At 38.5% G+C, this 15,834-nt stretch overlaps 4 protein-coding genes, 1 long non-coding RNA gene, 2 other non-coding genes and 1 pseudogene across 9 annotated transcripts; 4 read left to right on the top strand and 4 right to left on the bottom strand.

Moving 5' to 3' along the window:
• Positions 1 to 28: 28 nt before the first annotated feature.
• MUG5 lies at positions 29 to 3,172 on the bottom strand (annotated as a pseudogene; the record flags this gene model as incomplete). Its single annotated transcript has 3 exons — positions 29 to 2,140; positions 2,424 to 2,783; positions 3,037 to 3,172.
• A 62-nt stretch (positions 3,173 to 3,234) lies between these two features.
• On the top strand, positions 3,235 to 4,871 carry AT3G06950 (Pseudouridine synthase family protein). The gene is made up of 6 exons (NM_111575.3): positions 3,235 to 3,493; positions 3,593 to 3,683; positions 3,773 to 3,912; positions 3,983 to 4,345; positions 4,424 to 4,486; positions 4,565 to 4,871. Exons 1-6 carry the CDS (start codon positions 3,419 to 3,421, stop codon positions 4,802 to 4,804), a joined length of 972 nt encoding a protein of 323 aa, NP_187351.2. The 5' UTR covers positions 3,235 to 3,418; the 3' UTR covers positions 4,805 to 4,871.
• Positions 3,989 to 4,185, bottom strand: AT3G01905. Its single transcript, NR_140870.1, has one exon.
• On the bottom strand, positions 4,758 to 7,131 carry PDE320 (pigment defective 320). Of its 2 annotated transcripts, NM_111576.5 has the most exons (5): positions 6,771 to 7,131; positions 6,413 to 6,677; positions 5,888 to 6,242; positions 5,236 to 5,573; positions 4,758 to 5,126 (listed from the first exon to the last, which is right to left on the bottom strand). In NM_111576.5, the coding sequence occupies exons 1-5, from the start codon at positions 7,052 to 7,054 to the stop codon at positions 4,929 to 4,931; spliced, it is 1,440 nt and encodes a 479-aa protein (NP_566296.1). In that variant the 5' UTR covers positions 7,055 to 7,131; the 3' UTR covers positions 4,758 to 4,928. The 2 variants fall into 2 exon arrangements, with proteins under 2 accessions (NP_566296.1, NP_974244.1); NM_202515.2 differs by having other exon boundaries at positions 4,777 to 5,126; positions 5,236 to 6,242; positions 6,771 to 7,097.
• Positions 5,551 to 5,844, top strand: AT3G01915. Its single transcript, NR_140871.1, has one exon. It is a non-coding gene; the product is annotated as an other RNA (long non-coding RNA).
• Positions 7,132 to 7,672: 541 nt separating the features above from the next.
• AT3G06962 lies at positions 7,673 to 7,882 on the top strand. The gene has a single exon (NR_143918.1). It is a non-coding gene; the product is annotated as an other RNA (non-coding RNA).
• Positions 7,883 to 10,181: 2,299 nt separating this feature from the next.
• On the bottom strand, positions 10,182 to 11,700 carry AT3G06970 (RNA-binding (RRM/RBD/RNP motifs) family protein; the record flags this gene model as incomplete). Its single annotated transcript, NM_111577.3, has 6 exons — positions 10,182 to 10,379; positions 10,463 to 10,783; positions 10,874 to 10,943; positions 11,036 to 11,117; positions 11,225 to 11,357; positions 11,530 to 11,700. 6 exons carry the CDS (start codon positions 11,698 to 11,700, stop codon positions 10,203 to 10,205), a joined length of 954 nt encoding a protein of 317 aa, NP_187353.2. The 3' UTR covers positions 10,182 to 10,202.
• Positions 11,701 to 11,981: 281 nt separating this feature from the next.
• Positions 11,982 to 15,721, top strand: AT3G06980 (DEA(D/H)-box RNA helicase family protein). The gene is made up of 8 exons (NM_111578.2): positions 11,982 to 12,342; positions 12,475 to 13,415; positions 13,519 to 13,713; positions 13,823 to 14,010; positions 14,127 to 14,340; positions 14,474 to 14,605; positions 14,693 to 14,868; positions 14,975 to 15,721. Exons 1-8 carry the CDS (start codon positions 12,081 to 12,083, stop codon positions 15,210 to 15,212), a joined length of 2,346 nt encoding a protein of 781 aa, NP_187354.1. The 5' UTR covers positions 11,982 to 12,080; the 3' UTR covers positions 15,213 to 15,721.
• The last annotated feature ends 113 nt before the right edge of the window (positions 15,722 to 15,834 follow it).

The following is a 15,834-nucleotide window of genomic DNA, read 5'->3' on the forward strand; positions in this document are numbered from 1 at the left end:
TCGTAATTTTTACTATGATTATGGGATAGGATTGTAAGTTACATTTATTAATTCTTAAACCAATTTCATAGATCAAAAAGTTCGAATGTGAATGTCATACATCAACCAACAAGTTCTGCGAAGAAAAAAAAGCTCGCTTTGATCTGAAAACGAACGAGATCTTTATTCTTCATCACACAAGAAGAGAAGAGATCCAAAATCATCTACTACTTTAAACTAACCAAAACATCCTAACAACTAAGTAGCTTTGCATGTTTTCTTGTTATGTCCTAGTCCCTTGCACTTGCTACACTGTAGCTGACGTTTCATCATGTCCAACGGCTCAACCTTCTTTATCTTTGGTCTTCCCGGTGTCCTCCGTGTGGGTGGAGGAGTCACGCAAACTAACCCCTCCGGCGGATCATCCAGCATCATCCTGTCCATGTTTGGGACAGGTTGAATCGACTCTGCATACATTAACCGGTGACTCTCAACTGTTAAGTACGTAGAGCAATACTCATACGGGCTTTTCTCTATGCATCCAATCACGGCAATTGCATGGCTACAAGGTAACCCAGTTAGCCGCCAGGTCTTGCAGTCACAATCACACTGATTGATATCAACTATACTGACCGAAGATTCTCCTCCATTAACCTGGAATAAGCTCCCTTCTGGCGATGAAACCTGAAGTAATTGCGCAAGTTCTATTTCTTTCTGTAGCTTCTCTTCGTTAGATGGTGTTAGAGTTGTGACCCATTCCCGGGATTTAACCTGCCTGGTATAAATAGATTGCATCATCTTTGCTCGAAATTCGTCAATCATTTGGGTAATGGGAAACTCATGTGCTTCAGAAACCCAGCTGTAGAAGTCTTTCCCAAAGTTTGAGTTCATCTTGTTATATCTCTCTCCTTGGAACAGCGCATTTGCCCAATGGTGTGGTTCACTTTCTATAACCCAGTTGTAAGCATCAGGAGATATGCTTTTTATATTCTCCAAGGCAAGGTAATAACCCACGGGTGTTGTTGCATATGCCACAGAGTAGAAATCGTTGAGCATATACCGTCTTGCTTCATGGGAAAACTGCCCCTTCAAGTCCACATTTAGTTTTTCAGCAAGCTGGCCTAGACAGTATGCATGATGTGCGTCTTTTTCAAAGACCTGCGCTATCGCATTCTTCAGACCATTCTGGAAATCTGCAACAAAAGTGATTATTCGCGACTCAGACAACGCAGTTTTGAGTTGTTCCAAAAACCAAAGCCAGTTCTCCTCTGTCTCTGAATCCACAATAGCAAAGGCTACTGGAAATATGCCATCTTCAGCGTCAGAAGCTGTTGCAACAAGCATAACCCCTTGGTATTTTGAGTTTAAGATAGCGTTGTCAAGGAACAGGAGAGGGCGGGAACCTTGTTTAAACCCAGATATTGAAGCATAGAATGATATGAAAAGACGATGGAAGCTCGAATCTTCTTTTGTCATGAAAGTGGCAATACTGCCAGGATTTGTCTCCTTGATCTTCTCACAGATTAGGGGAAGTTGACTATACGCCTCTTTATAAGAACCCTGTAGCTGCTCTCGGGCAATCTCTTTTGCCCTCCATGCCTGTGAGTAATTCAACTGAATACCATACTCTTTCTTTATGTCCTCAGCGATATCCTTGGGCTTGTAGTCTGGGAAGGCTTTCAACTTCTCTTTCAAGATGGTTCTTACCCATCCTCTAGTTGCACGGTAACCAGGTTTGATGACAGCTCTCTCACAAGTGTGCCTCGGGTTCATTTTCTTGATACATATTAACTGAGTCGTTGATAGCCTCGATGCAGTGATACGCCATGGACAACCTTGAGCTTTGCATTTGACAGACACTCGATGGCTGTCATTTTTCTTGTATTTGTAAGCAAACCCATGGGCGACTGAATACTTGTGTAATGCATCTCGGAATTCAAGAAAGGTATTAAACCGTTGATCAACACCCGTGATGACGTTTTCCCACTGCTGTATTGCTGTGTGATGCCTCTGATCAACCAAAACAAAATTGCACGGCAACGGACTATCATCTGGCATCGCCATTTCAATTTGAAAATCATTTGCCATATCCTCCTCGACACCATCTCCTACAGCACAAATAGCAGGTACCACCCCTTCTGATGCCGTTGTCCTACTTGACCTGTAGTAGCAATTCACAGATTAGTTACTTTCTTTAACCTGATTCACAGATGACATGAATTATTATGAGTAAGAAGAAACTGACACTGCACTTCATTACATTATAGCAATAGTTTTGGCGATTAAATGGCAGACCTCATAGCCGCAAACAACTTGAAAATAACCACGTACAATTCTTACCATGACCAGCTCAATAAACCAACACAAGTTCTAACATTGGACTCTATAGACCAAGGAAATAAAAATGTGTGAAAGAACTAGAACAAAGCAAAAGAAACATCTACCTACTAGCTGGCATGACGGAGAGATTTTTGGCAGCAGCTTCCTCGGGAATAACGAAGATCTCGACAGTCCCTGCATCTGAAGAAAAGTTGACCATTCGTATGAAATCTTTGTCCTTAGAGATGGTAATAAGGGTCTTCTTGTTTCCAGGGAGAAAGTACTTAAGGGTCATTGCCTCCAAACCAAACCCAAAATTTTCAGCCAGCTCAGACTTGAAATCAGTCATTGAAGTATTCTGATCAATGTCAATTGCAAAAGCATCGCCGCCAGAATACGACAACGATCCATCTTTGATAGTAACAAACTCCCCTCCTGACTGACATATAGCTATGACTTTGTTGGTGGTCATGACCAAACGATACCTATAAAACCAAATCAGGCTCTATATCACACCTCAATGTACACAATTTTATCAAAATCAGCCAACGCCATGGCCACTGTACGAAATTTAAAAACTTCTATTAAGTTATGAACCCTAATTTCCAAAAAAGAATCTGAAATTGAATACTAGATCACAATTCTGACATCAGAAATGAGGATCGGAAGGGGGAAACAAACCCTACTATCGAACTGAACCAGGTTAAATCTAGGGTCAGAAAGAAGACATTGGAGTACCGTTTATTACGCCAGCCTGATTGAGAAAGCTCAAGAATTGGGAATCTCTTCGATGGGAAAATATAAAATTGCCGAGCTTTTTTTCTTCTGCAGACCGAGAGAGAGAGAGGAGATGGTGAGAGTTTGAAACTTCCACGTACGGCCTCAGAGAGAAAAGGGTGATATCAAAACGATGCGTTTAGAAAGAACCTAAGAATTAGAGTAGCATTAAACCAAATCAATCTAATAACCAATGGTCCGGTCTGACCAATTTACCGCTCCCTAACTAACCGTATACGCACCGTTTTAAAGTCTTTCCCTAATCAGAATCTTGAGATTACACAGAGAGACAGGGCAGCAAACAAAGAAGAAGAAGAAGAAGAAGAAGAAGAAGAAGAAGAGGATGAGTTGCGTTACACCAGCACTTCCTCCTTCACTCTTTACTAATGGGTATCTTTCGTCTCCTCAGAATATCTCCGTAAGCGCCACAAAAGCAATTTCTTCTTCTCTACTTCCTTGGAAATGCCAAGAAAGTTTTGTTGGTGATGTAATCTGAACTTTTGTTTTATTTTTGCAGATGACCAACTTGAACAGTTCGGTAAAGGTTAGTGATTCTGGTGCTTATAAATGGCGCCTTGTGATAGCCTACGATGGCACCCGTTTTGCAGGTTCGTCTTCTCACAAAACTTGTGTTCTTAAGTTTTTGATGCATCTATCAAAATCTTGTTTCCTTATATCCGCGCATTTGGTTTCTCAGGTTGGCAGTATCAGGAGTCACCACCAACTATCCAATCAATGTTAGAAAAAGCCTTAATTCAGATTACAGAGCTCGGTAGAAAAGAGCTTCAGCTTATTGGAGCTGGCAGGACCGATGCAGGAGTTCACGCTTGGGGTCAGGTTTGACTAAAGTCACAACTCTCTCTTTCTCAACTTCTCAACACAAACTAAATCATCCGTTATTCTTCAGGTAGCTCATTTTGTCACTCCTTTCAACTATACTAGTTTGGATAGCTTTCACGCTGCTTTGAACGGTCTTCTTCCTAAAGATATCCGTGTCAGAGAGCTGAGTGCAGCGGTTCCTGAGTTTCATGCTCGGTTTTCTGCCTCTAGCAAGGTTTATCGCTACCAGATATACAACGACACTTTCATGGACCCGTTCCAGCGTCATTGGGCTTACCACTGTGCTTATAAACTGAATGCTTCTAAAATGCGGGAAGCTGCAAATCTTTTTGTTGGAAAGCATGATTTCTCTGCATTTGCTAACGCTACTCGGGAAGATGGAGTACCTGATCCTTTGAAAACTATATCTCGCTTCGATGTCATTCAAATGGTAAAGAAGAAAGATCTTAGTTCTGGAGAAGTTAGGGTAAGGATCAGACTTTGACCTTGTTGGTGTTTTGGTGTTTAGGGATCTCTTCTACAGCTTGAAGTTGAAGGTTCTGGCTTTTTGTACAGACAAGTCAGAAACATGGTTAGTTCTACACTCTCTTTTACATGCTTGACATGGCGATATAATGTTTTTTTAGTCTAAAGTTCTTTACATATGCAGGTAGCTTTGCTGATTCAGATTGGAAAAGAAGCACTGGATTCAGACATTGTCCCAATGATTCTCGAAACCAAAGACAGGAGGGTGCTTGCAAAGTATACTAGTTTGCCTGCGTCGCCTCATGGTCTTTGTCTTGTGTCTGTTAAGTATAAGGAAGATCATCTAAAGCTTCCATTGGATTGTCCTGTTACTAGTTCTGGTAGACATCACACTATAACAAAATGTAAACTTCCCTTCTATTGAAACATTCTTCTGTTTGACATAAGAAACTGAACAATTAGAACATTGTCTATTTAGTATTTACTTCTCTGCAAGACTACAATCTTCACAGGATCAAGCTTGACATTTTGAGTGGAAAATCCTGATACTATGTCTCAAAGAAACGAAGCTCAACCATGAACTCATTCTGTTTTGGGGAGTACGAAACAACAGCCTTGGCAGAAAGAAGCACTTGAAGAGCATATTCAATAGCAAATACTGTCTTATCTACAGTCACAGGGTTAGCTCCGTTCCTCAGATCGATCTCAATTCCAGACTCCACTTTGAAACTAAACGGTCCAACAATCTGCAAAACCCGTAGAAGATTGTTATGAATCAAGTAGCTGAAACTATGAATTTGAGAATTTCTGTGTCTGGTAGACTGTTTGCTCATAGTAGAATATCGTTTATTTTACCTGTTGCTGTAGAGAAACTAATACTTCAGGGCAGATTTTCTGAAATGCTTCTAAACTAGGCTGCCGAGAATTTAAAAGATCTTGTGCGACGCTAGTGGCACCGGTAAGAAACCTCAAACCATGCGGAAAGTCTAATCTAGCATGGAAACGGGTGAGATCAAAGAAGAATTTCTGGAAGTTTCCATATTGAGCTGTGAGTGATGCCCGCCCTAAGGCATCAGCCATGAATCCGGAATTTACAGATGGAAAATGAAGAGAGAACCCTCCAACACCCTCAGAATCATTTTCAAATTTTGATCTGATTGAATTTTCACCAAATGCTGCGGTCATCACAGAGCCTGTGGGATTAATGAAACTCTTAGTAACAGCACCAAAAAGATCATAAAAAAGACCCGTGCTTCCAAACCTGAAGGCTCAAGGCTCACTCATACATAAAATTTTCAATCAGAGGAAAACAAATTAGCTATTCAATAGTCGAAAGAAACCAAAATATCCCAAAAATTCCCATTTCCATCACTAGTTCTGTAACATCAAATATTGGAATTGGAGAACTCAAATGATAAGAGTTGAACAAAACTTATTAGAGAAATCACAAAACTTTCAGTCTTGACAATAAAATGCTTCTGAAATAAGTTGAAGAAACTTATCATACCGATAATCCCAGATACTGCGACATGAGGACTACTGAGGAAGACATCATAGGGCTTGCAAGTTTCGAGCTTTGGAGTGGTACCCCTCCAGAGATCCATGTTTGTCCTATAAGAGACTGCAGATTTCAGAGACAAACCAGGAAGCAGTGACGGTGGAGGCACTTCCATAGTATCAGAATGTAACTTCTTGGGTGATCCGCTGTTATGGTGTAAACATAAATGGTAACTTGGACCAGATTCAGCAGGAAGAGATGCTAGATCAATAGCCATTGAGAGTGGCACATCCCAATATTCACCATGTTTATCCACAAAAAGTCCAGGCCAAACCGCTTCTGCTGTCAGATTGTGAAGCGGAAACTGAAACCAACAAAAAATAGAGACGTGAGTCAGAACAAAGTGTAGCGGACTTCATTACCTCAGCAACCAATTGGTATGATCCAAATCAACAATGAATCACATTGCCAACCAAATAGTGAAATATTATTAACAGAGTCAAGAAATTGAAAAGAGGGTAACAGAGAAATTGCCTCGTGATTGAAGATAGCCTTAGCTCTAGGATTCTTATCGAGATCACCTTTGTAAGCATCATAGCTAAGAAGCAAAGTATCATCTGGTGATAACAAAAACTCAGAACAAAAACCCAATGCGTACAAAGATTTATCCTTCAAATGCTTGCCAATTGTGTTTAAACGAGAAGCTACTGTAGACGAAGACCCTCGACCAAAAGCTTTAGTCTTATCTATCTCCGTTACGAATCTCTGAACATCGAATTGGCCCAGAAGAGACACAAGCCTTGGGATTCACAAAAACAAAATAATTATCGAACTTTCACCGAAAGTATCAGAAAAAAAAAAAGTTAGGATTTTTGAATTTGGGGAGGTATACCAGTTGTTGGAGAAAGGAAGAGTGAGGACTCTTTGAAGAGAGAATCCACCACCGCCTCCATCTCCGGTGTTGGGACGGATAGGGGAGAAGGAAGGGATGAGAGGTGAGGCCATGAAGCGGTGGAAGAACTCAACTTGCTTAGGGCGAGATAGACGAGTGCCTCTAGAGAGACCTAGAGGAAGAGGATCGTCAGGAACAGCTCGTGCGGTGCCCTCGAGCGTCACCGGAGTTGACATATCGAGGTCCCAGATGTCTCCCTCTCCGACCCATCTCATTCTGTTCATCTCCGTCGTCTCCGCCGCCGTCGCTCGATTTCTACACCCAGCTGACCTGGAGATGACCAAACACACTCTTACTCTGGATTTGTTCGATAAACACCTTGCCGTTTTTGGTTTTCATAAGAAGAATGCTTCCCGTTTAATTAAACCGGCTTAAAGAACAAAGAAGGCGTCTAACGGTTAAAAGAATCGATTTATTCCGGTTATGGATTGAATTATTCGGTTTGAATAAAAGAGTAGGAACAAAGAAACTAGGAACTTTAGAAATTCATATCAATTCATTTGCCTCAAAAGCTTAAAATTCAATGTTTGCTATGGAATTACCAGTGTCTATGTAATGATTAAAATAACCGCAGCTAGCGACACATAATATCTCGATGCTTTTTTAATCTTTATTCTTTGTGAATAATATACAAATGTTTAGAAGAGAAAAGTTCTTTTTTAATGGTTGGTAGGGGGTGTTTCGTGCATGGTTCCTCTAGGATTCCAACTTGGTCAGGCTTATATATAAAAGGACCTTGAGTTTTGAACCCTAAACCATCAGACACACCTTCCTTCACATGCTTCTGTATCTTTAGATATATATACACACGCAAAATACATCCCTCTCTCTAAAACATCATAATGGGAGGTTCGTGGCGTTTCTTCTTTAGCTTCTTCGGCAGTTTCAAAGCGTGGTGGCGACGGAGACAGAGATCGAACCAGGCAGGAACGGACGATGAGATGTATGGTGAAGATAGTGAAGCCAACTTCTATAATTGGTACCTCGTTGAACCAGCTATTAACCGGAGATCCACTGATTTCATCAAAAGGTTCCACGAGACTCGTGACTGATTCCATCACCTTCTTATTCTTCTCTTCAGCTCTTGGAGTACGTAGTAGTTTGGAAGAAAATTTGTTTGTTTTTTCCGGTTTCGTCTCTGTAGTACGTGTTTTCTATGTGATTTCAATAAATATAATCCTCATTGGTCAAGTCTATCGAGTTGAATATTATGTGTGTTTTTCTCTACGTACCTTATTAATGCATACGACAATGATAAATCAATCGTTGGTTTGTGTTATATATCAAAGAAACACAAAAACAGTGGATATTTCTTGTAAAAAGTTAAATAATTATGGTTTTACATTACTTCACCTTATTCCAAAATGAATCTCAAACAAAGAAATGCATAATCAATGAGTCTCCACAGAAAAAAGGGAAGAAGCTTACTCCTTAAAAAAAAATTTAGTAAGTATAATTTTCACATGGGCTTGCATAAAGTTCCTTATGAGAAGATTGATTGTGATGCCTGTATAAGTATCGTAGAAGAATTAGTCCGCATATGATTGGTCAAATCTTAAACCAAAAGTGTGTATATATTTAGATAAGGATAATCGTTTTCTTCAAATAAAAGTGTCTTGGAAGGCGAGAAGATTGTTCTCCAGGTTAAACCCAAACATGGGATATGATTTTTCTGTTGTCTATATCAATTACTCTCGTTCATGTTGTTGTTATGAACTAATTACATTTACTATGAATCCTTTTGGATAATTTATTACTTCACTAGAGAAAGTTGAGGAGGTGTCTAATCATAAGTTTGCCAAATAATCAGTCATGTACGTTCTTATTATTATAGGGCGATATGCTCCAAATAATCGAAACCAAAACTCACTATCTTTATACAAAGCTTTTGGAAAAGAAAAACGAATATATGTTAGAAAGAAGAAGCTTTACTAGGCACGAATCGATACAAAAGCAATGAAAGAATCAGTCAGAGCTCGATATATATGCTTATAATCAAGAAGAAAGAAGATATTTGTTTCACTAAAACATATGCCTCTCTCTTTTTTTTTTAGTATTTTGTGTCCCAAACTTTAAGACAGCTTGAAAGCACTGCTTGGTGGTTAAGTATCAACATTCTATATATAGGCTTAGTCACTTTGTTACCTTTCTAAATTCTTACCTTCTCCGAAGCTTCTCACCTTTGTTTTTTTTTTTTTACCTTTTCGGAACATGTCCTAACTCATAGGCCTTTTACTTTACATTCCTCTTCGCTTATATGATGAGAGAAAAAAAAAAAAAAAATTGTTCACGTCCCTGAGGGTAATTTTAGCTTCAAAATTCATCTTTTAAATTAATTTTAAAATTTTAGTTTACTTACATACCTAAGTTTTCTTATAACTTAGCTTAATTTCAATAAAAACAATTTCAGGTCCGAATTCTTCTGTCCAAAAAAAGATCTATCCATGTTAGGTCTATATATAAGACTATAATCTTAGAGATGAATTAAATTTCGTCAGAATGTTGCATCTTTTGTTTACATGTCATGCATGTGTGCATCCAGTGCATGTAACCACAAAACTATCTAAAATCAGATAGTTGAACTAGTTCATGAGATACCATACCAAGTTGGTATTACCAACCCAAGCACAAGCATGATATTGGGGTACGTAATAGCAGCCATTGTATAAAATTCTCAGCATGAAATAATCATATGATCTAATTTTAGACAATACGTACAGTGTAGAGTAATAGATAACTTTGATATATTCTACTAATATAGCTACTTTCGATTCCTCGCCAAATGTATGCGTTGGCTTAGATTGATACCTAAGCTGGTCCTAGCTCAAGTCAAGGAACAAGAACCAAATCCCAAAGTACATCAACGTACAAGAAACTCCTACTTTTAATGTGTGCCCAGGCCATCATTACTTCTCTAAGGAAGGGAAACCACTCAACTACCTATAAAAAATATATCATTTTTCTTTTCAATACCAAGAGTTTTTGAGCCGAAACTCGTAATCCCCGAAACCGTAGCATATAATATTATTTTCATCTCAAACGTCACTCGAACCGACGATCTCTAAGCTTCGCGTAAGATCTTTACCAATTGAAAAAATAAAATTAAAAAATATATCATATATTTGTTAAATGAAGAGAACTACATTATAATTAGTTAACTAGCTTCCATATATATTAATACGGAGCATATATATATAACCTCTCCAGACTCCATAATGCTATTAATTTGGCACTAACTATGGTAAAAGTTGGAAATATAAAGTTTTAAAAGTAGTTTCGTGCTAACAGAAAAAATAAAGGTTTGATTGCAATATAAGTGTGGTTTGTTTCGTGTCTCTCCTCACCAGTGTTTACATGATCAACTTCATTTTCTTATGGTGTATCTTCATCTACTTCTTCAAAGACCCTCTTGTCTTGGTGTGTGACCTCGATTCCACAATCAAACTCTTTTGTTACATCTTCATCTTGTTTTGTGCCATGTTTTTGTTCACACATGATCTTTACTTCCTGATTCTCCACAACTTTCTCGATGCCACTGATCTTGTTTTGCTAGATTGTTAAGAACACACAAGTTTAAAGAATAACTCTCTTTATTAGCTTTAGAAAATCAACTTAAAACTAAAACAACTGACCTCTTCATCGACATCTTGCTTGATACTATCTTCTTGGTCATTGATCTTTTCTTCTTGATCCCTTGCATCTTGCTTGATGTCACCGTCTTGTCCAATGTTCTTTCCTTTTACATTCTTTGCCTTTTGTTGATCAACATCACTATCTGATTTTGTAACCGCCTCTTCATTGTCGTGATGTGCAACATCCGCGATGAGTTCTTGATCAGTTTCGCTAATGCTTTCAGTTTGAACCGATGATCTTGGAGGCGTAGAAATAATGACAGGTCGTCTGTTTGTCTGATGCCAAGCAAGGTGGGTCATAAAATCACTGCGGTTATGGATCTGCACAAATACCATATCCAATTAAATTTAAAAGAGTTAACTACAACATATTAGGAAAATCACAAAAGAATATGGACCATAATTACCAACCATTTGTGTGGGGTAATAATAACATGGGTTGTTGTTATACATGTAAATATATTGTCCCCAAACGTGATTCCTATATATTATGAAAATAAATATATAAGCAAAGAAATTAGATGAAAACAATATTCAAACTTTAGTTTAAAAACAAAATTGAATAAATATTACCAGGTGTGCGGAGGACAATATGGAATTACGTGTTGAGGAGCTTGCTGATATTGATGCGGCGGTATAACATAATTGAATGATCCTACAAATTTAAAGTTATGAAGAAGAAAAAGTTGTTTGAGAAAGTTTTGTTACACAAAATAAAATCATAAAACCAAGATTTAGAAAGAGAAATAAGGATATATAAACCGTTTAGGTTAGGGTGATTCATGTTTTGTTTTGCACCAGCACTAGCCAAATTGCAATTGGTTGTTCTTCCATCAATGATGGGTTTAGAATTTTGAAGAGCTCTAACTGTAGAGACATAGTCTCTAAAAGTAATCTGAAAATTCAATACAAATCAATCGTCTTCATTAAACCGGTATTAAATATGGAATCAAACCATACAGAGTACAAACAAAACGTGTTTCTAGGTCAGAGGAAATCTTCATATTTTTAAATATACACAAAGGTTTACTAATGAAGTTGAATTAAGGAAAAGAAAGGATACTTACAAAACCATAGCCTTTTGATCTGCCAGGATAAGTTTCAGAAACAACATTAGCATCAACCACTTGTCCGAATTGTTCAAAGTATCTTCTCAAATCATCTGCAGTTGTTCTCCATGTTAAATTCCCCACAAAAATCTTCGTAACCCTAGTATCATGATTATTAGTTTGAGACATCATAACCAATAAATAATCTCTTAAAAACCAATTTAGAGAAGAAACAGAAAGTTGCAGGGTTTAAGGGTTTGGAACTAATATATATATATATATATATATAATGAGATAAGAGTTGTTAAAAAATATATATCTATATATATCTATATATAAGGAGATAAGGAAATTAGTTTCCCAATAGAAAAAGAAATTAGGATATTATTAGATGGAATGCAATTTTATTTATTTATTATTTGTTTGTTTTTTAATCTTTTAAATTTTATTTATTTTTTTTTTTTGGGTCATCTCCTCTCTTATCTCTATGATGACTATACCGTTTATTTTCTTTTCCCACTCTGCTTAGGAAGAGAAGAGAGAAGAGAGAAGAGAAGATACTTGAGGAGATGTTGGCGAGAGCTCCACCGCCTTATTTTAATTTCCCGGCGAGGAATAATACTATCTGTAATCGGAATGAGATTGTGCGGTTGTTTCGTAACGGCGGAGGAGTGGTAGCTAGAGGAGCTGGTTTCACTCGGCGACCACTGGAAACTTCGAGCTCTTACGACGATTCCACCGATGACGGATTCGTTATCATCAGTGCGGCAGATAAGGAGAATGAGTTCGCTCCTCCGCCTTCTTCCGATTTACTCTCTTCGATTCCGTCAGGTAATTTTGGTTAGTTGCTAGCTTTTGTCTCCCTCCTCGAATTGTAGTACCTGTAGTGGATTTTGTAAAATTAGGTATTAGGAACTGTGTTCGTTATTATTATTGGTTTTAATGATTTATTTGGTGTTGTAGAATCTGCGAGAAGAAATGGTTCGCGTTCGAGAGGTCTGACTGCGAGTTTTGGAAGGTTAAAGGCCCAGAAAGTGAAAGCTCTTGTTGGGAAGGTAACGCAGAAGAAGCAGCATATGAGTCACAATGAGGAAGAAGACGAGGATGACGCCTCTGATGAGAATTATTCTGCGGATGAAGGGTTTGGTTCATCATCAATTCTGGATTTGATGAGGAAGAAGCTGGCTATGAAGGCTATTCCTAGATCAGGAAAATCTGCAGAGAGGAACGAGGTAAAAAGAGCTAGCAAAGTGCGGGAATCTAGAGAGTCAAGAAGAGATTTAGATAGATTGGAAGGAGATGATGAAGATGTTGATGAGGTTTCAAATCCTGACAGGTTTACTGATAATCAGAGAGCAGGGTCGCGGAGTTCATATTCAAAAGGTGGTTATGCTGCTAACTCCAGGGGTAAGGGTGATAGGCTTTCGGTTGCAAGAGATTTAGATTCATTTGAGGGACATGGTAGAGCTATTGATGAGGTTTCAAACCCTCGAAAGTTTAATGATAACGAGAGAGCAGAATCAAGGAGTTCATATTCAAGAGACTCTTCTGCTAACTCCAGGGGTAGAGAAGATAGGCGTTTTGTTGCCAAAGAGTTAGATACATTTCAGGGACGTGATAAAGCTTATGATGAGGTTTATAATCCTCGAAGGTTCACTGATAATGAGAGAGGACTCAGAGGAGGATCACATTCAAAAGGCTCTGATACTAACTCTCGGGGTTGGGGTGATAGGCGTTCTGTTGTATATACAAGAGATATGGATGATTGGAGAGAGAGGAATAAAACCAAGGATACTAGGGAGACTGGCTTTTTTAGCCGGAAAACTTTTGCAGAAATTGGATGTAGTGAAGATATGATGAAGGCCTTAAAGGAACAGAATTTTGATCGCCCGGCACATATTCAGGTTCAGACTTTATTTTCACACTTGATAAATCATCTAGGTGCATGTGTATGTATACAAATCTTCTTACTGTTATCGTGCTACCATTCTTGTTTGTTTGACGCAGGCTATGGCTTTTTCACCAGTTATTGATGGAAAGAGTTGTATCATAGCTGACCAAAGTGGATCAGGCAAGACACTGGCATATCTTGTCCCTGTTATTCAGCGTCTCAGGGAAGAAGAGCTTCAAGGACACAGCAAATCGTCTCCTGGGTGTCCTCGTGTCATTGTTCTGGTACCAACTGCAGAGTTGGCTTCTCAGGTTCATTTCTTTTTATATGTGAATGATCTTCCTAGGTTGATTCATTGGTTATTGATGTGAATGTATTTAGCTGAAGACAATTGTTTGGTACATATGAAATACTTGGCAGGTTCTTGCTAACTGTAGATCAATATCAAAGTCTGGGGTCCCGTTCCGTTCGATGGTAGTGACGGGTGGCTTCAGACAACGAACCCAGCTAGAAAATTTAGAGCAAGGTGTTGACGTTTTGATTGCAACACCAGGGCGTTTCACGTACCTAATGAACGAAGGAATTTTGGGGTTGTCAAATTTAAGATGGTACTTTAAATCTTTCAACAAAGCAAACTTTCCCCATTGATTTGACGAGATGAAAGACTTTCACCAACTTTTGTGTGAAAATTGATTGGGTACAATCTTGGTTACGTGTTTTGCAGTGCCATCTTGGATGAGGTGGATATACTCTTTGGCGACGATGAGTTTGAGGCAGCCCTGCAAAATTTGATAAACTCTTCTCCTGTTACTGCACAGTATCTATTTGTTACAGCAACCTTGCCACTTGAAATATACAACAAACTTGTTGAAGTTTTCCCTGATTGTGAAGTTGTAATGGGACCTCGAGTGCACCGTGTTAGTAATGCTCTCGAAGAGGTTGGTATTAACATAAGTGATTGGAAATATGTAATGGGATCAACAACAGTAGCAGAATTTTTGTTTTGCTAACTTGGTTGCTGAATAATCTTCTTTGACTCGTCCCTGACCAATGTTGAGTTGCACTGTGCAGTTTCTTGTTGACTGTAGTGGAGATGATAATGCAGAGAAAACTCCTGAGACTGCATTTCAGAACAAGAAAACTGCTCTCCTTCAGATAATGGAGGAAAACCCTGTTTCCAAAACTATTATCTTCTGCAATAAGGTACCATGGTCGCCAACCTACTGCTTTTCGCTACTACTTGAAACCTTTTTGGACATCTCAGTCTCATATCCACCCTTTTATATGCAGATTGAGACATGTAGGAAAGTTGAGAACATATTTAAGCGGGTTGATAGAAAGGAAAGACAGTTGCACGTCCTACCTTTTCATGCTGCACTCTCACAAGAGTCAAGGCTTACAAACATGCAAGAATTCACATCATCTCAGCCCGAAGAAAATTCACTGTTTCTGGTTTGCACTGATAGGTACCTCAATTTGGTTACTGTTATCGTTTTTTATGATGCTATATTGCCTGAACATTGAAGATGTTAATTTTTTGTTTCTTCCTTTTTCGTTCCGAAACAATTGCAGAGCCTCCCGTGGGATAGATTTCTCTGGTGTTGATCATGTGGTGCTCTTTGACTTCCCACGTGACCCCAGTGAATACGTGAGACGTGTAGGAAGAACAGCAAGAGGGGCTAGGGGAAAAGGAAAGGCTTTCATCTTTGTGGTGGGGAAGCAAGTAGGGTTGGCACGGAGGATAATTGAGCGAAATGAGAAAGGTCACCCAGTTCATGATGTCCCAAACGCTTACGAGTTCACAACCTAAGTAACTCTTCATCTTGACCTTCTTTTTATTACTGCAATCTGTGTGTTGAAAGTTTCACTCTGTTGTTAGTTAAAAGAAATACGTAGAGAAGCCAAGTCCAAATTTTGACCATTAGTCTGTTGTAATGTTGTTAATGACACTTAACCTCCAAGCTCATGGAGTCTTGCACTGAATTGATGCCCCAAATCAAGATCATAACCAATTAGGATATAAAGTTATCTAAAGGATATGGAAGATTTGGACATAAGCTTATCTTCTTCCTATCATGCGTACTGTAGAGGAGAAGCAGCTGGTTGCAAGCAAACACAGTCTGGGAATTTATTACTTGTCTCATTTTGTTAAAAAGATTCACATGGCGCCAATTTGCCAGTAGGTTGTGTATACGTACTTGTCGCATTGAGAAATAGACAAATGATCAAAGATTGGGTGGGAACTGGTGATGTATGTGAAAGGGAAATAAATCGTCATGATTTTGATTTGCAATAAAGATTTTGAAATGGCAGTTTATCAATCAAAATTAATACAATTCAGATTTTGAAGTTGCACTATCTGTAATCTGTATATAAATAGAAAATATCTTTGGATTGGCAAAAATACTTAAATGTCCAAATCAATTAAATTA

Source organism: Arabidopsis thaliana, chromosome 3, assembly GCF_000001735.4.
Source record: "Arabidopsis thaliana chromosome 3, partial sequence".
NCBI lineage: Eukaryota > Viridiplantae > Streptophyta > Magnoliopsida > Brassicales > Brassicaceae > Arabidopsis > Arabidopsis thaliana.